Source organism: Serinus canaria, chromosome 14 (assembly GCF_022539315.1).
Source record: "Serinus canaria isolate serCan28SL12 chromosome 14, serCan2020, whole genome shotgun sequence".
Classification (NCBI taxonomy): Eukaryota; Metazoa; Chordata; class Aves; order Passeriformes; family Fringillidae; genus Serinus; species Serinus canaria.
This window is the reverse complement of record NC_066328.1, coordinates 15,655,624-15,676,987: the sequence shown is the minus strand read 5'-3', so window position 1 is coordinate 15,676,987 and position 21,364 is coordinate 15,655,624. Positions and strand designations below refer to the sequence as shown.

General features: G+C 49.1%; 1 protein-coding gene across 6 annotated transcripts in view; it reads right to left on the bottom strand.

The window, feature by feature from the left end:
- The window catches only part of TNRC6A (trinucleotide repeat containing adaptor 6A), a 43,425-nt gene extending 22,547 nt beyond the window's left edge, over positions 1-20,878 (bottom strand). For 5 of the 6 annotated variants that reach the window (XM_050979996.1, XM_050979997.1, XM_050980000.1 and 2 more), the window contains exons 1-6: positions 20,723-20,878; positions 20,009-20,056; positions 17,759-17,794; positions 11,752-11,842; positions 10,290-10,311; positions 2,312-2,644 (exon numbers count right to left, since the gene is read on the bottom strand). In XM_050979996.1, coding sequence (XP_050835953.1) covers positions 2,312-2,644; positions 10,290-10,311; positions 11,752-11,842; positions 17,759-17,794; positions 20,009-20,056; positions 20,723-20,727 — 535 coding nt within the window. In that variant the 5' untranslated portion in view covers positions 20,728-20,878. The remainder of the gene's footprint in view (positions 1-2,311; positions 2,645-10,289; positions 10,312-11,751; positions 11,843-17,758; positions 17,795-20,008; positions 20,057-20,722) is intronic. The other variant, XM_050979998.1, reaches the window with a different exon arrangement.
- Between the last annotated feature and the right edge of the window lie 486 nt (positions 20,879-21,364).

Below are 21,364 nucleotides of genomic sequence, written 5' to 3'. Positions count from 1 at the left end.
CAGCCAACACAGACACTGTCCTGAGGTGACAAAGTGATGTGGCCAACCCCTGTCTGCCTGCAGGACCCTGAACCTGGACACAGCACCCAAACCAGCAGGGCAGTGCTCAGAGCACACCCTGCCCCTGCCCCTGCCCCAGGACAGCCCTGGCACTGCCCACAGCAGCACAACACCACAGAGCACTGAGCAAACCTGCCCAAATGCAGCACACAAATGGGAATCCAGCTAATTAAATGCTGGGCTGGTGCTCACAGTACAATGGAGAACAGCACACAAATCCTCTGGGTACAACTGGGACACTTCACAGGCTGTATAAGCAGTAGTACTTCTTAAATTAGTTTACGTGTGCATTTTTATTTAAGTCACCACTCTTATTTACAGCACCTGGCTACACATCTTGGCCAGCAGAGTATACATGCTGCAGGAAACATTCCATCTTAATGAAAGGTAACTTTAAACATCACTAGGGACAGGAACAACATCATACAGGTGAAGCAAAGAAAACAAGCTACTTAAAAATTAACTGTTGCAAAGGTAAAGAATTCTATCAGTATGTTACAGAAATAATACTGGAAAGTATAAAAATAACATGGGAAACATTCCTCAAGGACTCATGGATAAACTACTTCCAGTGCTTTGTTTACTTTCATTTTAAATCCTGTTTCTTCAAGATGCAGTACTCAGAACAGCTCAAAATTTAACTCAAACTTGAAATATCAAGGCTATTTTCAGCGGGTTTTTCTTTCTTTCTTTCTTTTTTTTTTTTCCTTTGCTGAAGGGACTGAGAATCACATCCTTTGTAGTCTATAAAACACTAATTTTGAGAAACTCTGGGAATTCAGTAGTCACAGAAGAAACCATTTGTGGGAAAAAGTCACATCATCACTGCTACGTGCACATCAAAATGTAAATACAAGTATAAAAATAAGAAAGTATTAAGCATTGGCATGCATTAATACCAAATCCCTTTGAAAAGCTAGACCCCTCAGGGAAAGTTGCTTTTTTCCAGACAAGAATAAACTACATTAATGTCCTGTAAAATTAACTGGGCTCCCTGTTAGTACAGTCACTGAACAGCACATCCTACACATGGAACAGGCAAGTTCACCTGACTTAAAAGACTGTTTAAAGGAATGCATAACAAACCAAAATAACAAAATATGATTGAACTTAAATAGCAGTAAAGGTAAAAGTGGATCCATTCTGTAACACAACCAAGCTTCAGGTGAAAAACTTGAGTAAAACTCTGACCTGACAAGAAAAGACAATTCTGATATCCTGAACAAGCTGTACCCTGGCTGGATCTCCAGGTATGAAGTTAAAAATGAAAGCCAAGTCCCAAAGTGCTGTTCAATGACATAAAGAAATGTGCTGGGAGAAGCTTTGAAGACCACTCAGTGCCACTGCCATGGCAGGGACACCTCCCACTGTCCCAGGCTGCTCCAGCCCTGTCCAGCCTGGCCTTGGGCACTGCCAGGGATCCAGGGGCAGACCCAGCTGCTCTGGGCACCCCTGCCAGGGCCTGCCCACCCTCCAGGGAGGAATTCCTTCCCAGTATCCCATCCTTCCTTGCCCTCTGGCATTGGGAAGCCATTCCCTGTGTCCTGTCCCTCCATTCCTTGTCAAGAGTCTCTCTCCATCCTTCCTGTGGGCTCTCCTCCAGGTACTGGAAGGCCAAAATTAGGTGACCCCTGGTCTCTCCTCCAGGCTGAACAATCCCACCTCCCCCAGCCTCTCCTCCCAGCACAGCTGCTCCATCCCTCTGGTGTCTCCTCTGGACTGGTCCAGCAGCTCCATGCCCTCCCTGTGCTGGCCCCAGGGCTGGGGCAGCTCTGCAGGTGGGCTCTCACCTGAGTGGGGCACAATTCCCCCTGCCCTGCTGCCCAGGCTGTGGGATCAGCCCATCTGTGGGATGGCTCCTAAAGACCCTTCTTTCTGGGACCTGTCTACCAAAACAGGATGCAACAGAGGTGCTTTGTACCACGCCATGCTGGGATAATGTGAGGACAAATCAGGGAATGTGCAGCACAGCAGAGGCCACACTGGAACCACCACCTGCTCCAACCTCACTGTGTGTGCCACTCACTGCTGCCAAGAGCCAGCCACTGAGACAGGGCTGAGCTTCAGTGTGCCCCCTGCCCAGAGGGGCCAAACCACCCTGCAACACTCGTAGGAAGCTCTGACACAGGAAAGGCTCTCCTGATGCTACAGCTTACAGGGCAAGTTCAACCACTGCTGGCTGAAATATTCCCCTGCTAATGAATGGAAGCCAGTCGATTGCAGCTGAAGGAAAACAAGGTCCTGCCCTCACCTGGCTGTTTTTTGCTGCTGTTGGGCACTTCTCCGTTGGTCACGGGCTGGTTATTGGTGCCAGTGCTGCCTCCTGCCTGGCCGTGGAACGCCTTGGGGGTGGATCCCAGGTTTGCAGCTATCCCTGGTAACTGCTGCCCCCGTTTCAGAAGCTGCTTCTGTTCCTGGTGTCGGAATCGCGGCGGTACTTCCCGAGGAGGGTACCGAGGCAAGGGCTGCTGCTGGCTGCTGGCTGGGGCCCGCTTGGCATTATTGGGAGTGCTGGTTCCTGGGGAAGTGCCGTTGGAGGTGACGGGCTGGGGCTGGCTTACACTGGTCTTGGTTTGTTCTGGCACTGCCCCCACCCCCAGGAAAAAGAAAGTGGGACAAAGTTATTCATGTGAGCAGCAACTTAAAAATTTGAAGTAAATATTACTATTATTATTATTATTATTATTATTATTATTATTATGTTTATGTTTATGTTTATTTATGAGGCAATGGCAGCATTTCTTCTGATTCAAGCTGTAACTCATCCCTGAGGAAAAGCTCTGTTACCCCTCAATGACACACTCTGGTGGCACAGACCTGGAAGCAGGAATATGCCTTGCTATCACACCTAACCAAGTTACCTCAGTTACAGAATGCTACTAACCAGCTCTCTACAGCCTTTGCTTACAAATCAGCACTAGGCAGTTCATTTCAGCATTGAACCTTTATTTAGAAAAAATTCAAGTATTAAAAAATTAAGTTTCCCATTTAATTATTACGTATAGAAAACTGCTCTGGCCTGGCCCCAAAAGAACAAGGGGCAAACAGGACCTGCAGGACATGCTGCCCAGGCCTCCCTGCTTTAGGGAGCCCAAGATGCAAAGGGACAGTTAGTTACCCATGCCCTCAGGTGCCTGCTGCCAGCACAGGGAACGCTGCACGCAGCCTGGCAGGACAGTGCTGGCACTGGGAAAATGCCAGAAGTGCAAGTGCAGCTCCAGATGCCCTCGGTGCCAGCAGCAGGGCCCCAGCAGGGCCAGGGGAAGGTCAAAGCATGGGCAGAGGGAGCACCAAGCCCAGGCATGCTCAGCCCCACAGCCCAGCCCGGGGCAGGCTGGGCACAGGGAGGCTCAGCAGGCAGGAAGGGCTCTGGGCTGGCACTGCTGCTGCTGCCAGCCTCCAGCTGCAGGTCAGCTCTGCCCCTCCTCACCGCACTGATGTGTTCATGTGCTTTGCAAATTCCTGGGGTGAGATATGCACTAAGTGTCAATATTTATTGTGCAACTTCCCAAGATACCTCAATACTCGACCGTGACCTGCCTCAGCACCAGGAATAATGTTACTGAGAATGGAGTTTTCAGGGGCTTTTAAAACCTTTTAAATGTGTTTAAAGACCATTTTATCATTCACTTTCAGAAACCGAGTCATGGGAATACAACCAAAAACAAAAACAAACTTGAGCTTTTGTTTAAGGAATCAATTTGAATGTTGTCAGTGCTACTTATGATATAATCTCTGTTTATTTCTACTTTATGTATTCTGAAAAACATGAAATAGAAGCCTTTAGAATAAAAAGCCACTGAAGAATCAGCATCTGAGTTGTGTTTTAATGGAACATTGCATTTTGGCTGCTTAAGGGAAGCAGAAAAGAAAAACTTTGGAGACCTCTTGGTTTGACAATGGGTGGGCAGAAGCCTCAGGGTGAGGACACCCAACTTCAGCTGCCCCTCCCAGGGCCCCCAGCTCCCTGTGGGGCACAGCAGGGACACAGCCCCGCCAGCTGACTGCAGAGGGACAGAATTAAGGAGAGGAAAGGCCAGGACACAGCTCAATTTATTGTACAGAGCACAGGGAATAGGAGGTATTGAAAGGCTATTAGATAAACTGGGAAGTTGATAGAGATCACAACCACCACTTCAGATTTCCTCAATTTAAGCTGTTCCCTATATTAAGGGAAGGCAATTGATTCCTTGCAAAATATTCTGATGCACATAATGAGACAACAAATTGTGATTCTGACTTCTGGTTCAAAACTGAGCTTCACAAGTAGGAAATAATATTAAACAAATCTATTTCATTTGATACTTCTAAAATTCCTTGCATTATAAATAAAGTAACTGAGAGTGACTAAGCCCTGAAGGGGGGGAGAGGTGCTATTTAAGCAAATTGCAGAGAATTTGTTGACAATTGCACGCAGAAGGACTTTGCACTTTTCTGTGGTGCAGGTACTGCAACAAGCTCTGAAATTCAAACGTGTTTGTTCACACTCCACAAGCTGTGTAACCAGTGCCCAAACCAGAACCAGGGCTCTCCCTGTGCCCCCTGCCCCAGCTGATTCCAAGGGTGACCCTCGAGAGCCTGGAGCACAGTCCAGCTGAGCTGAGCTGACAGGGACACACGGAAAAACCCTCCTGCAGCCTCAGAGCAGCTCAGGGACACACACACTGCTCCAGTCCTTTTCCTCCCACTGCCACCTGGAGCAGAAACACAAACACCCCACTGAGGAGATTTTAATACAACCTCCAGCACCCCGTAACACGGAGCCACTTCCACTCCTGCACCACGGCTGCTCGGGGTGAAGTGAAATCATTTCCATCTGACAGCCCCTGGACACCCAGGCAGAGCTGCCAGCAGCACGCCCAGGGCACCCCTAACACTCTGCTTTCCTAATTAAAGCTGCTTTAAGACCAAGTGTGTTAGAACCGACCCCAAGGGACCTGCAGGAACTCAAATCACTTTTGACTATCAAGGAGTGCAACAAATAAACAAGGTACTCGCTGCCCAGCCAGCCCTAAGGCACAGCACCAACAGCACTTCTCTAACAGCTCATGAATCTTATATTTCACACATATTCTAAGCATTTGTTTCCTTAGCAAACACAGCAATTCTATCTACCATGACAGCAGCAAATTGTATAATACATTTGCCAGGTCCCAGGGCTAGGCTACAGAATATACAGAGTCCACAATTACATGCTGATTTTCAACTGAAATTATCCAAAGTGCAACAGAATTCCCTTGCCTCTGCTTCCCTCAGAACCACGGAGTAAGTTTTAAGCTATAAAATTCACCCTGTCCAACATTTTCTGCTCCACAACTTCTCAGAAGGCTAAATAACACATTAATATTCCAACATGGCTACTACGAATTCCAGCACCCCTAAATCATTACCTTAATATTTGAATTTGCTCTAGACTAGTTGCTTGTTAATAAAAGTTTGTTCTACACACCAGAATTTTATTTTGAATTAAGGCAGAAAGACAGCACTAACAAACTTACAGTTTATCACAGTTAATTGACTAGCAACAGCAAGTTTACAGAAACTAGTATTAAAAATGACAGATTTTCATAAAGAACAAACCTGCTGCAAACCCTCAGAGCAGGGGATGGTGGAGTTACAGTTTACAGAGAGATTCCAAAGAAAGACGCTTCCAACTTGTGTTGCTTTCCCACTCTGCAGATTTCATTAGAAAATGGAGGAGAAGCATGGTGTCATTTTACTGCTCCAGGAGCTGCCTGCCAACTCCTCCTGGAGCAGGGGCCCAGGGACTCACACTCCCCCTCCAATAAAAAAATGGCAGCTGCTTGAGGAACTTTAATGCAGATGGAAAACAGCTCCTGGCTGGCGCGGGGAGCTCAGATGCTCTGCTGCCCGGCACAAAGAGCAGCGCCAGGCTGGCAGGGAGCCGCTGCTTCCCCGGGGAGCTGCTGGAGCTGGGGCTGGAGCTGGGGCTGGAGCTGGGGCTGGAGCTGGGGCTGGGGCTGGGGGGGGGCTGGAGCTGGAGCTGGGGCTGGGGCTGGGGCTGGGGCTGGAGCTGGAGCTGGGGCTGGAGCTGGGGCTGGAGCTGGGGCTGGAGCTGGAGCTGGGGCTGGGGCTGGAGCTGGGGCTGGGGCTGGGGCTGGGGCTGGGGCTGGGGCTGGAGCTGGGGCTGGAGCTGGGGCTGGGCTGGGCTGGAGCTGGGGCTGGAGCTGGGGCTGGAGCTGGGAGCTGGAGGTGGGGCTGGAGCTGGGCTGGGCTGGAGCTGGGGCTGGAGCTGGAGCTGGAGCTGGAGCTGGGGCTGGGGCTGGGGCTGGGGCTGGGGCTGGAGCTGGGGCTGGGGCTGGGGCTGGGGCTGGAGCTGGAGCTGGGGCTGGGGCTGGAGCTGGGGCTGGAGCTGGGGCTGGGGCTGGGGCTGGGGCTGGGAATGGCACTGGGGCTGGGGCTGGGGCTGGGGCTGGGAATGGCACTGGGGCTGGGGCTGGGGCTGGAGCTGGAGCTGGGGCTGGAGCTGGGAATGGGGCTGGGGCTGGGGCTGGGGCTGGGGCTGGAGCTGGAGCTGGAGCTGGGGCTGGGGCTGGAGCTGGGGCTGGAGCTGGGGCTGGGGCTGGAGCTGGGGCTGGAGCTGGGGCTGGGGCTGGAGCTGGGGCTGGGGCTGGAGCTGGAGGCTGGGAATGGGGCTGGGGCTGGAGCTGGGGCTGGGGCTGGAGCTGCCCCCAGGGAGCTGCCATGGCCCGGCTGGCACGGCGGCCAGCCCAAGGGCGAGCGCAGCCGCTGCCTTGCGGGCTGACACACCTAAGATGTAGTGCTAGAATTTTCCTGCTGGAAAAATGGCCGCAGCTGTGAGCTCGGAGCTGCTCTGGAAAATATCTCGTGTTTGCCAAGGCTTTAACCCCTGCGGATCCGCACGGAGGTGAGCGCGCCCTTCCCGCGGCGCTGCGCGGCCACAGGCCCGTCCCCTGCATTCCTCCAGGCTCCCCCCAGATTCAGGAGCTGGCAGGAGAGGTTTTCCAAGCAGGAAAAGCAGAGTAAGGCAGGCGAAAACCCCGACAAAGCCCAGCAGGGTCTGTGCACTCGGGCCATTCCGCTCCGCGGAGAAGAACAAGCGTAAGAAGTTTCCAAGGTGGGAAATATGAGTCAAAGATTTCAATTCCACACCCAGCTATTTTTAGAGCACTTTCCGTTTCAGTGGGCAATTCAGTTGACTCTATTCTGCAATGAAAGTGGCACTCTCTGAGCTGCAGGGACAGCCCGTGCTGCTCCCCGAGCCCCGCGCCAGGCACTGCCCATCAGTTCCACACAGCCACGTGTGCAGAGGGCACTTCAGCCCCTCCGAGCTCCCACCCTGGGGCACAAAGCTGCTCCTGGAACAGCCTTTCCTTCAGTGCAGGGCTCGGCAGCACTGCCCGCAGCTGGGCTGAGAAATTCGGGACCATAATGGACTGACTTGTCTGTATGCAACAGCTCTGACTCCAAACACAGCACCAGGTCATACTCTGCCATCCTAAAAGAAACACCACAACTGACAATTCTACAGCATTTTCAACAAACAGAAACTCAAATTATACTTATTTTTTCCTAGAATACCTGGTACAAAAGAACTGGGAAGGCACATGATGTGCCAGCTGCTGCACAAACAGATAGATAAACTTTCCACTTAGCAATAGACCTGCCTCTAATGTCCCAGCCTCCTCTCCCCTCCTTTAATGACACCAGCTGGATCAAAGCAGGCAGGTCAGAATCCCTGGAATCTGCAGGAATGCCACACGTGCATTTTTGCATGCAGTACTCTGGTATTAAAATGCTGCAGGTACCAGAAATGTTGTTAGCATCTTCCTCATCACTTTAATTCCCAATCCTGAACAGGAAAATCCCCTGCTCCACCAACTTCCTTGGAAGGTTCTTGTCATTTTACAGGAAAGCTGGGAGCTGCTTCAGCTGGTACAACAGCAAATTTCTTCCTTGGCTAAAACAACAGTTTGGAGCTGTCCAAACTACACTCAAAACCAAGAAATACCCTCCCTTCCCACCCTGAGCACTTAACCAGCTTCTTTTCTGAAAGAGGCACATAATTCTGAATTATTTAGAGATCCTATACTCTTGTATTTTATCTTCAGCTCATGCACAGAATAAATTATTTAAGACATGAACGTGATGGAAACTTGGAAACTAATGAAACATTAATTTGCATCCTGAACACAAGGAGGCAAAACTGGTGAAACAAGGCAAGAGCCATGTGCCACACAAGCTCCGGATTTTGTTCCTATAGAAACTGTAGCAAAAAGTTGTGTATCTGTATCTCATGATGTCTTTTCTTGCACAGCACTGCCAGTTTGTTTCTCTGACAACTCTAAACTCCTGCTGAACTTTATAAAATACCCTTTAAATAATAACATAATTAAGTTGGAACTTTACACTTCCACCAGCGAATGCTAAGCCTCAAAGCAGAAAAAAAAATAATTTCATTACTCTGTCCTTCAGAAGAAAGACATTTTCATTCCATGTGAAGATTCCCACCGGGGAGGGGAGCCTCCCAAGCACAATTCCTGCCCTCCTGGTTCATGCTATTTTTAGCCCTTTGCTTGTGATGCCAGGGCAGCCCAGGCACACAGGTCAAATGGGCACACCAAGTGCTCGTTATTACACAGCAAAGTATTCTACCCCTCTCCTTCTTCACTGTCTGGTCAGACATGTTCTATCACCTCAGAACAAACCCAGACATCTCCAGAATTCTTTAAATCTGGTCTATTACTCTGGAAGCCTTATGGCAGGAGTGTACAGAACAAAACCAACCCTTAGCCTGCATTCAAACACAATTCCATGCACTGCTTCAAAAAGGGCATGCTAAAAAACAAATGAAGGATATTTATCAGTTATAACAGTCTTCCAGCAATTTTATTTATTTTGTTTTATTTCAAATTGCTGCCCTGTGCCCAAAGACAAACCTGAGCTCCCCATGGGTTTCAGTGGGACCCCTGGTGAGGCAGATGCAGCTCAGAGGATGGAGGGACACACAGAGAGCAGCTCCCATCACTGCCAGCGGCTCCAGGAATGCTGCACAGCCTCCTGCAGCTCCCTCTGCCTCCAGCAATCCCTTTTCCAAACCAACCCAGCAGCCTCCCCATCTGCAGGCAGGACAAGGTCCCCCTCTCCCCTCCCAGCAGCACGGCTGCCCTGAGGAGCTCCCTCCCCTCATCCTCCCTCACCAAACCCATCGCTCCTCCTCAAGCCAGGCACACCCACCAGAGCACACAGTGCTCTCAGGAATGCCAGACCAGCTGTGAGTCTCTCCTGAGAGCTGGGAAAGGTCTGCAGAGCCCCAGGGCAGTGCCCCTGAGCACAGCCTGCCTCTGCCCTGCCAGCACACCCCAGCTGGCGCGTCCCCATCACCCACCCTGGGAATGGGCACTTGTGTCCCTGCCCCTCCCCAGCACAGAGTGCCCTCTGCCAGCCCCTGCCTCCCAGCCCCAGCTCCTCAAGCACTTTTTGATTTTTCCAGCAGGAATTCCATCTCTGCTAAGCAGGACTGGAGTGTCTGCCACTGCCCCAGTAAGTGTTAAATGAAACCAGAGTTCCCAGAAAACTTCAGCAAGCACTGCACACGGTCACCTCAGCAGTTACTGTGCACTTCCCAGCTATAAACTCAACAGAAAGTGAAAAGAAGCTTTTTCCCCTTTTTAGAAGCTGGTTGGGCTGCAGAGCCCTACAAACACCACAAACACCCTGAAAACCACAGTGCTCCCACCTGCCATGAATACTGAAATTACAGCTGCTGGTACTGAAACCCTGATCATCCTGCAGGGTGAGCCCTGCATATGCAGCAGTAAAACTGGACACATTCATAAATTACTTGTCCATCACGTGTTCCCAATCCCAGCTGCACTTAGAATTTCTGTAAATTAGGCTTCAAAGAGATCCACCCTATACACAGCTATTCTGAAGTGTTGGCTCACTTTTCAAACAGAGCAAAAAAGGGGAAGGAAAAAGCAAGCAAGGGAAGGAACTTCAGGTATTATGTCTATGCCTGGTGCTCTGTAAGTAAATAGGAATGGAAACCAGCAGCTCCAATCCCTGGATAAACCCTTTGCTGTCACTCTTCTGGACTTTTGTGGTCACTTTGAAAAAGTGCAGCTGAAGTCTCAAGGGTCCCTTCTGTCACTTTTGGGAGGAGATTTGAGGTGAAACATTTGATTCAACGTATTTAAAACCCCAGAAATAATACACAGAGTAGAACTAACTGTAAAGTAACTTACCTTTGATTTTTTGTTCAATGGCCTAGAACAAGAAAAAAGAAATGTCAGTGATTTTTGCAGATAAGGAGAGAAACCACATGCACACATCCCACTTCATAAAGCAACATTAGCTTTTGACTTTCCTCTTTTTAAATGGTTTCAAGTTATTTAATTATCTACTTCAGAAGCCTCTCTCTAACCAACCCAGGCCTATTATTCCTTATGTTTAAAAAGCTGTTTAAATGTTCTAGAAGACAAAATTAATTTGAAAGATAACTACATGAAACAGACCAAATTAAACTTGCAAATTAAGATGTTTTAAGTGAGTTAAAAACTGTGCCTGGAAGCAAAGAGCTGCTGCCACTTGTATTGCAGAACAGGGCAGGGAAGGGGGAGTGACCTGGAAATGGAAAATAAGAGAGCAAATGCCAAAGCTCCAAGTCCTTCATTTGCAAGATTCAATGGGTTACACCTGCAATGTGGCCAGGATGAGAGCTCTATCTGAATAAAAGTTTATCCCAGGATAAAATGCCTTGCCTGTGCACACTCAGAGCTTCCCCTGGAGAGTTTGTACTCTGCCCCTGGCCAGCTGTGACCCAGCTCACCACCCTGGCACTGGCCCACGGACAGAGAATGAGAACTCAGAACTTTTTTTGCTGTTTCTGATGACCTAGAGCCCCTGAAGAGATCCTGGAGAGCAAGGGGCAAGCCAGGCTCCTGGCTGCCCACTGTGCCAAGGTGCTGGTGCCCAAGAGAGCACAGTGAATGTGTTTAGGCTGGGCTCTTGCAGACTCCATGGGGGCCTGGGAGGCTTTGCTGGCAAGGCTGTGGCTGTAAAACAAACCCCCCTGTTCCTGGAGCCACAGCCAGCATCAGGCAATGGAACCACAACTGCTGAGCACGTTCACTCTGCTCTCCAAAAGGGACATGTTCAAAAACTGCATTTACCAGCTCCTCTCAAGCTCAGGGTCAATATCCATAATCAATGGCCATGATGAGGATCTTGTCAGCAAACAGGGATTCTGAAGTATTTACAAGCATTTCTGTGACGTTCCCATTCCTAAACATCTTGGCTGTCAATATTTTCTTTTTTATGAAATTGTTATTACTCCCTACTATAAATTCTCTCATGGCATGTTTCCATACTGAAGAATAAGAAGATATATTAAAATAAGGATGCAGCTGAAAGCCACTGCTTTAAAATGGCACTTTTATCCTACTAGTAAATGCACTAACACTGAGGGGCTTCAAACCTGAGACTGCCTCCACTGACCATCAGGAAACAGAAGGGTCACCCCAGATGAAAATTTAGTTTTGTGAGAACTACAGAGCCAATTACAATGCTCAACATGTCAGTTACCTCTAAATAACTGACAGCACAGCTAAATTTAAAAAATCAAATTAATAAGAGAACCCTTGTTTTTACTAGAGATGAAACAAGTCACCTCCAAGCACAGGGGTTTATTCTCAGTGCTCCACATACCTTTTTTTGAGCAGCTTCCTTCTTCTTCTTGTCTTCTTTTCTCTTTTTCCTTTCTTCCATCAACTGTTCTTCCTCTTCTTGCACTAAATCCCTGAACCACACAGTTTGTAATTAACTCTCCCAAAATACAATCTGTACACACTTAGATTCATTTTAGAACAATTATTTCACAGTGACATAAAGGACCTGGGGAATTTTGCCTCTAATTGGATCCTATTTCTGCAGGGACTGTCACTGCCAGGGCAAGCCACCAGCGACAGGACTGCAAGTGCAGATGTGGTGCCAAGCTACATGTAAGGAGCTCTTTCTTCCAAAGCTTACAGTGAAGACTTAGACTTGAATTTGGTCCAAAAGCCAGCAAATTCAGGTGCTATTCAATCTCTCCTGAGCTGGAGTGACCGAGCTGTGGCACGTGCCAGCCTGGAGAGCTCCTGCAGGCAGCCCCAGGCACGCAGCCCTGTGCACCTCTGCAGGAACAGCCCCGGTGGGCAGGGCACAGCTGGCACAGCTGGCACAGCTGGGCCATTTCAGAGCTCCCTGAACGAGAAACAAAACCGGAACTGGGCAAAAGTGAAACCAAAACTCGGAATGGGATTAACGACTCTCGTTAATTACCACAGCATTTCTGCTCAAACCTGAGCAGGAACAGCACTGCCCAGCTCAGGCTGCTTAAAAACAGACTTCCACAGGCTTCTGGAGAAAAAGAACTAACAATGGCACTATGGGACAGTGACTACAGGGTTTGTACCTGGGAACACTGAGCTGGCTCTGCTTTAACCCAAAGCACCCACAAACCTCCAGGTTTAAGTAAGATACTTTGATAGGCTGTCAGAAGCAATGCAAACTGAATGTATTAAACCACAAGATAGTCCACAGGTACTAGAACTTTCATTACTTTTCTAAATGTAAACAACCAGTTAATTCTACTTTAAACTCAGCTCAAGCCCCTTTCAAAGCGAGGGCAGGCAGCAGCTTCCACTGACCAAGTTCTGGCTTTTAAGATTTTCTGGTAACAGAAAGCAAGCATCAGTTCCTTCTTTTGAGAAAGAAGGGCTTCTGATGTGCTAAGGTATGCAAAATAATCAGCCAGGAGTGCTGTTTCTGAGAGCCCCTGCACACTGCCAGAGGAATCACAGCCATCAAACCCAAGGTGGCTGTTTTGCATTTTATCACAGCTCCATCAGCTGGCTGAGATCCACCAGGAGGTCTCACTGCAAAAGCAATCTTGCGTTTGCAATTAGGTCTCAGAAATGATTTCATGGACAACTAAGGGGTCAGACACCTGACTACAGAAACAATTCCAGCTGGCCAGTTCCATTTAGAGCGATCCCTGGTCCCTGTGCAAATCTGAGGCAATGATTAACCTGCAGTGACATCCATGCATCACAAAGGTGACACTGCAGTCAGTTCTGCCCCTCTGTCACACCCTGAGCATTTGGAACCACAGGGATGCTGGTGATCCTGACCCTCAGTTTGGGTAATTTGGGACAGTCCAAATTTTAACAGGCAATTTGGACTGGAGAGCAGCACCAGGTGTGGAACCAGGCCAGAGGAAAGAGCTCCTGGAGATCCCAGCTCCGGCACAGCTCCTCCACTCAGAGCAGAACCACGGGTTTGCTCCTTGGGAAGCCAGGCTGGGCTGGGCCTGCTGAGCTACAGCATCTGCAACAACCTGAGCAGCCACCAGCACTTGTTTTGTGTAACAAATTCCAGTCTGTCACATGCCAAAACTGCATTAACTGAAAAATCATTCTGCTTTTAGAAGAAAGCTGTAGCACATTCAACAGCAAGCAGAATGCAAAGTAGTATTTTCACAGGGAAAAAAAAAACCCTCATCAATCCTGCTACAGTTAAATCAACACAATTACATTTCACTTTGGGAATTCAGATGCTAACAACTACCATACCAATATCTCTGGAATATTCCACCACAGCATCACTAGGTTTGTGCCACATAGGAACAACAGAACTCCTAAATTCTGACACTGTGTTAATTCAATTTTTATCTTTTCAAGACAAACAGATTTTAGATTACAAAGCAAACTCAGGAGACATAAACACCCTCTATGACTAGAATTAGAACTCTAGGTATTCCCTACATAAAAACCATCCACCTTTAGTTCATTATACTTTTTTAAGAGTATTAATTACCACTATAACATCAAATCTCAGAGCAAAACTAACCCAACTGATACAACTAAGCAGCAACAGCAAAGCCCTTCCTGTCCCTGCCCTTCCCTGAAAACTTAATCCTTCAAGTAAGACAGGCCTATTCACCATCCTCATACACGAACTTAAACCTGAGACAAAAATTCACATTTGCCTCCTAAGTCACCAGAGTCTCACTCAGGACACCTGAATTTCCCTTTCTGACAGCTGGAAGCAGGAGTCTCCTTAATTCTTCCCAGCACACAAATGCTGCCCCTCTCACCAGCCAGCAAGGGATGGGACTGATGCCTCTGGCTCCAGCCCCTGCCAGAGCACAGAACAAGCTCTGATTCTGGCACTGCTCCTTGAGAAGCAGAAGGGGAACGTGGCATTTCCCACTTATCCCTGGGCTCCCTGCTCCTGCAGACACACCAGCAGCACCTCCCCGGGAGCCACCGCAGCAACCTGGGCTCGTGGAGACCTCACAGAGCCAGAAAATGAACAGGTTCCCTTGCTGGGCTCTCCCACACCTGGCAGCCTCACTCCATCCCCCTTGTCATGCCCAAGTGAACAGGTTCCCTTGCTGGGCTCTCCCACACCTGGCAGCCTCACTCCATCCCCCTTGTGATGCCCAAGTGAACAGGTTCCCTTGCTGGGCTCTCCCACCTGCAGCCCACTCCATCCCCCTGTGAGCCAGGACAGGTCCCTGCTGGTCTCCACACCGGCAGCCTCACCCCTTGTGATGCCCAAGTGAACAGGTTCCCTGCTGGGCTCTCCCACACCTGGCAGCCTCACTCCATCCCCTTGTGATGCCCAAGTGAACAGGTTCCCCTGCTGGGCTCTCCCACACCTGGCAGCCTCACTCCATCCCCCGTGTGAGTCCCAGGTGTGTGCAGCAGCACGCTGGTCTGTCAGCTGGCCCAGGACAAGCAGGGACGGAGCATTCCAAGGGATAAGGTGAGTTGATAAACAGCTCTGTGACTCCCATCCCACAGCCAGCCTCCACCAGGGCACATGCCCAGGCAATGCCCTTCTCCTCCTGGCTAACAGGATTAGCTCCCTCAAGGTTAAACGGCCTTAGCAGAAATGCAAACCATATTTTTCAATTTGGATCAAGTGAAAATAAAACACCCGGGCAATGGGAAATCCACATCGGAGACAGAACAAAGGCCTCTGCTTCCAACAGCTTAACTTGAAAGGTGCTTTATTTTCAAGTGAGGCAAAATGAAAATGGATCTTGATCTCAGGAGAGACTGCACATTTAATGGCTCTGAAGATGGGCAAGGAGGAGCTGCTGTTATCTGCATAAATTTAAGCAGACCGAGGGTCAGATAAATATTTACTGTTATTTATTTAACAGAAAATTTTTGTTCCAATTGTGTACCCCAGAACAATTCTTCTTTGTATACAGGGGAAAAAAAAACCCCAACAAGCTACTAGAATGCTTTCCTCAATTAAGCTATTAAAAAAACAAAACCAACTTTTTAGTCTTCTAAGACAGGTTATCAAGACAGCAAAAAGGCATTTTATTTTTGTATGGAATGGTTTGTTATTTGACTTCTGAAGTGGAAAAAGCTGTCATGCTCTAACTGCAAACACTTCAAGTAATATTTCTATCAAAACGTGCTTCACTTATTACTTTACTTCTTGAAAAAAAAAGTACTATTAATCTTTAATTTCTAAAGCTCCAGCTTAGCATTGTAAAAATACCTGGGCTGAAACAGACATTTATTCTTAACCTTTATTCTTATGTTGCAGAAGAGCAAAATCAAGTTCACCCATATTCCCCCTGGCAGACAGGCTGAGGATGAAGTAATTAATGTTTGTGCAGCTTTGCTATCTTTGCTGTTACAATTTATCAAAGTGCAACATGTTTTGCCACAATAAAATCAAAATTCTATCACTACACTGAGGAAATGATGGTTGCAAGGATCCTGAGCCCCATGGTTGGAGGGACGAACAGAGGTATGGAGCAAACACTCAGGTAAGAATTAGAAGTGATTATACACAGCAGCTTCTGAAACCAATGTAAAATTTCCAGTGATGTATATACTAATTAAAAAAAAAAAATCCTTTCTACCATCTTCTCTTCTTCTAGTTATAAATTAACTTGCAGGTGGAACACTGCCAGGTAGCTACAGGTAAGTATCAGGGAGTGAAAGATCTTTAACAATTCTGCAAAGACAGCACCACGTGCTCAACCTACAGCTGATCTTCTACACAGACTTTAAATGCTCCTGAGACTGATAAATCTTCTGTATTCTGACCTACAACTTCCCTCATCTCTCAATTATTTGAAAAGACACGATTACATAAAATTGCCAATGAACGTGATTTCTCAGGTGCTGTAAAAAGCAACAGCTAGCTTTCCCACTCACCAGCATGCCACAAAAATCAATTATAAAAGGTATATTTTGATTAAAATGGGATCCTACAATTCCTTTATCAATCCCATCCACAAAACAGCACACTACACCAAAGGAGCCCTTGGAGTTTATGAAATAGACACGAGTACTTTGAAGTTAACAAAATAATCCCAACAAACCCTGCCAGTGCCTCAGATGGAAAAGCTCTGGCACCTGAACCCACCCAGCGTGTTCCTGGGAGCACTGAGAGCCTCAGGCAGTGAGAACAAAACAAACCCCCTCATTTCCAGACGTGTGTGTGTGTGTGTGTTGTGTGTGTGTGTTCTTCCCAGCTATTAGCAGAGAGGAGAGGTGCTGCCAAGCTAAAAACTGGAAAAAAATACTTCAATGAATAAGTAATTAGAAAATGTGTATCAGCTACTGTCTTTTTTGCTTTTAAATACCTCAGGTCTTTAAATTTCCACCCTAGAAGTGAAGTGACAGAATCCTACCTAGCACGTCTGCCATGCCAGCCACCTGGAATCCACTCAGCTGTCCCACTTCCCCAGCACAGAAGCTGGCTCACCAGAATGATGCTCCCAAACACCAGGACTACACATGGACCATAATTCTGGAATCTTTGTGGTGGCTTTGCCCTCGACTTTCACCCAAGATGTTTGCTGCTACACAAGCAGACAGAAGACAGATCTCTTTCCCAAGAAGTTTATCATCCAACTACACAGGACTCCAGCAGCAGCCATAAACAATCCCTATCTTCCTGTAACAAATGAGGAACCAGGAAGGCAGATTAAACTGCTCCTCCACAATCAGCTGCTCAAGCCCAGCACCAAGCCTGCCCCTCTCCAGGCTGCTGCAGCGTTGCTGCTGCAGAGGCAGCACTGCCTGCACAGGGGCTGCTGCAACCCTGGAACACCAAAGGGACCCCACAGGGATCACCTGGCAGCCCTACACAGCCTCAAAAGGGGTCTGTGGAGGAGAAAGGGATGTGTCATTTTACCCAAGGGTCTGTAAAGATCCTGAAAGCATGGACAGGATGTTTTCTCTGCAATGAACTCTTCCCATTGCACAGCAGATATCTCTCCATAAGAGGTTTATCAGGGAAAAGACCCACCCCCAGAAACCCAACAGAAAATCAAATGCTTACACATCAACAGAAACAACTACATTTCTCCCTGGTTTATATGTCTCTATCACTGGGCCAGCTCTATGTTTTCCCTGCAGCAGATAAGAAAAATATCACAGAAATACAGCAGTTATTATTACATGAAAGCACAAAAATCAGTTGTACAGTAATAACTTTGCAGAGCACATGGATGGAAGCTAGAGGTGAGAAGCTTGCTCTCCCAAAACATGGCCAGTCTGCAACCAAGGTGGGCAGAATCACAGCAGAATGGAAGCAATGGAGACTCTTCCCTATGGTTTGCATGCTTGTGGAGCAACAGTCAAAGCCCTGGGTTTGGGAACATGATTGTCAATGTATTTCAGATATTTACCTTCTCTCAGTTCCACATAAATGAGGCAGGAAAGCCCTGTTTACCAAACAGAATTGAAAAGTTATTGCTAAATCAGAAGAACTAAATGGTGATTTGCAGCAGTCCTGATTTTAACCAAATTTAACTCTTAGATTTCCCCAGTTAACAGCAGACATTTTTGTTGTGGCTGATCAGGTGACATTTAATTTGTTACAAGATGCCACAACAGAGTGTGGATGGATTTATTTGAATCACTGTCGTGAGTCATGCCCTAAGCTGATTTTTGAGACCAGGAGTATTTGCACAGCACCAGAACATGTATGAAGTTTAGAGAGAACACAGACCAAAGGTGGATTCTTTCCCAAAAGGCCAGACAAGCCAAATGCTAATCCCGAGTGTAAAACAGGAATCACTCCAACGGGGTAAGCAAGCTGCACTGAGAATTGTAACACCTTTCCTATCACAAACCCACAGTCTAGGCCAATATTCCCAGCAAGATTAAAAAGAGTATTTGCTACCCATTAATTTATAAGCACAAACTCCAGAAGTGACTTCAGAATACACACAAAACAAAGCCAACATCCCGTGGAGTTCACAGTCTACATCCACACTGAAATCTCAGATTAACATAAACTCTAGCACAGGTCTATGTACCTCGCCAGGAAAGGATATTTGCTCTTTTACAGTTCGACTAGGCCACTGCAAATTTAATAAGCCAGTAAATAATGACACTGGAGGAAGAACGAGGGCTATCTGCTGAGCTCTACCCCAGTAAAACAATTAATCAGGTCTACCCAGCGCAGGCATGCCATGGTTTATCAGCTGTGTGCTCACACAACGAGAGCTCCCTGGCTAAACATAAACCAGCCAGGGCATTCATGTGAACTTCAAACCAGTCCTGAACCTTTTAAATGAATAAAACATACTCCTCTGTGTCAGAGAGACACGTTCCACAGCAGAATTTTCTCTCCAAGCACCGAATTTTGGAAGAGCTGTAGTTTCCTTTCGCTTCCTCTCACTCTCGGCACCGCCTGCCAGCATGACAAGATCTCTGCTAAGGTCATAAAAATGTGAATATCTCTTGACTTACTACGACTGGCACCAAGTAGTGCTCTGAACTCAGCACTCTGTCACTCTGAATAACACAGCTCTGAAATCACTTCTGGCATGGCAACTGCAGCGAGCCCCTGAACGCTGGAGGGTTAACAGCAACGTGCCAAAGGTACCTCAGAGGTGCCCAGGCACCCCAATTATTCCCTGTATTTCAGCAACAACGTGGGAAAAATCATTCACGCTGAAGTGCATTACCACTGAAAAACAAAAGGAAGACACACACTGAGAGCAGGGGGAAGCAAAGCAGTTTTCAGTTCTCACAGTCCAGTCACAGCTCACCCTGGAAGCTGGAGACTGCTCGGGCACAGGAGAGAAGGAAAAAAGCAGGGCACCAAACCTGGGATTCTATCAGCTATACTCAGGGTGCAGGCACATCTCAAATGGCCCCAGTGGAAATCCCTTCAACAGATCACTAGCAAAAGGCTTTTAAAGGTCTAACTGAAAAAGAACCCAAAAAGGAAGCAGGACAGAAGTTGAAAACAAAGAATGTAACCCACAGAGCAGATAGTTGTGAGAAAGTCACCTGACCAAAATCAAACGGTGCAGAAGAAACAACTACTGAAACACAAAAGCAATACACCTTTATGGCACAAAATTCTTCCTTCAACGTGACACTGAACTCCCGAGTTAAGGAATTAACTCCCAAACCATTCTGCTAAGCTCTCATTCTAAAAACTACACATAAACAGGAAATTCACCAGCTAACTCTTCATGGCAAAGGGGCAGAGCCAGTAGTTATTTGGCAACATTGAGTTCATTCGAATTCTTGCCATAACTGTCTGGCCTCCAAACAATATTTGGTTGAAGTGTATAGAAGAACCCCAAACCCTTCATTCACTTTTCAGTTATTGTTAGATACTACAAATTAGTGCAAAGAAATTATTTTTCTTTTCAAAAACCTCCCCTGTTAAAGAAACTGTATTAAACATCTGAAGTTGTTAAACCAAATAAAGTCAGCTAAAAAGGTGTTTAGTCTACAGAATTAACTAAGCTGGCAGACATTTCCCCATGCAATAGACAGCGTTTTCAAATTCAGAGGGGTTTTTTATCTTTACAATTAACAAGAGATTAAAGCTCCCGATAAAGCCCACAACTACTCCTAGCCCTAGGCCACCTTTCCATCTAAATTGTGGGAGGGAATTTAAATGAGTCTCTTACCTGCTTAGTTTTCTTTCGGCTTCTTTGGTAGCTTTAGCTTCCAATTCTCTGCAACAGAAAGTGGTATTGGTTTCCATGTCAACAGCAATGCAGCAGGAAAATAAAACCGGCGCGGGTCAGGATGCACAGGGAGCTCCAGGCGGGGTTGGTCAGGAGGGATGGGGAGAGCGCGGATCGCCAGGGACCGCCGGCGGGTGTTCCCCGGGCGGGCGAGGGGAGCGGGCGAGCCCGGCCCGCGCCAGCCCCGTGCAGCGCCCGTGTGTCCCCGGCAGCATCCCCGTGCCCACAGCGGCCACCGGAGCCCGTCCGCATCCCGGCGCCCCGCACCCATCCCCGTGCGCCCTCCCCGCACTTCACCGTCTCAAGGACTTTAAGGAAAACGATTCTGCTGCATCACTTCAGCCGCCAGCGCGCTTCGAGCGCGCTCCGAGCGCGGCACCGGGGCGCTCCGTGCGGCACCGGGGCGCTCCGTGCCGCACCGGCGGCCCCGGGCGCTGCCGGCCCCGCAGAGCCAACTCCGAGCCGGGGAGGGCACGGCTCGGCCCGGGGCGGGGGGAACGGGACACACCGCTTCGGGGGGGGCCGCGACCGCTCAGGGCGGCCCCTCCGCCGGCGGCGCTGCCGCGGGAGCCCGACCCCGTCCGCAGCGGGGCTGCCCCGCCGCCCGGCCCTTCCCCGCCCGGCCCGGCGCCGCCCGGCCGCCCGCCCCGGTACCTCATGTATGTAAAGTGCTCGGAGTCCGTCCCGGAGGCTGCGGCGCGGGCCCGGCGCGGCCGGCGGCTCTAGGCGGGCTGAGCCCGGCGCTGCGGAGCGGGAGGGCCCGGCAGCTGCAGCCGCAGCTCCGCCGCCATTTCCTGCCGCCGCCGCCCGCCCGCCCCGCGCGCAGGAAGCGAACCCGCCCCGGCCGCGCTTCCGGGGCGCCCGCACGGGGGGAGCGGGGCCGGGAGCGGGGGAGCGGGAACGGGAACGGGGGAGCAGGACCGGGAGCCGGGGAGAGGGGCCAGGAACGGGGCCCCGCACGGGCGGACCGGGAGCGGGAGCGGGGCTGGGAGCGGAACTCCGAGCCCGTCCCGGGCCGCTCCTCGGGGCTGGGAGCGCGGGAGCCTCGGGCCTGGTCCCGTCCAGGTCACGGAATCACGGAATCATCACTTCGGCTGCGCCAGGGAGGGATTTGGGATGGATCTCAGGGAAAGGCTCTTCCCCAGAGGGTGCTGGCACTGCCCAGGCTCCCCAGGGATGGGCACGGCCCCGAGGCTGCCCGAGCTCCAGGAGCCTTTGGACAGCGCTCCAGGGATGATCAGGGTGGGGGTGTTGGGGTGTCCTCTGCACAGCCAGGACTTGTGCTGCATGATCCCT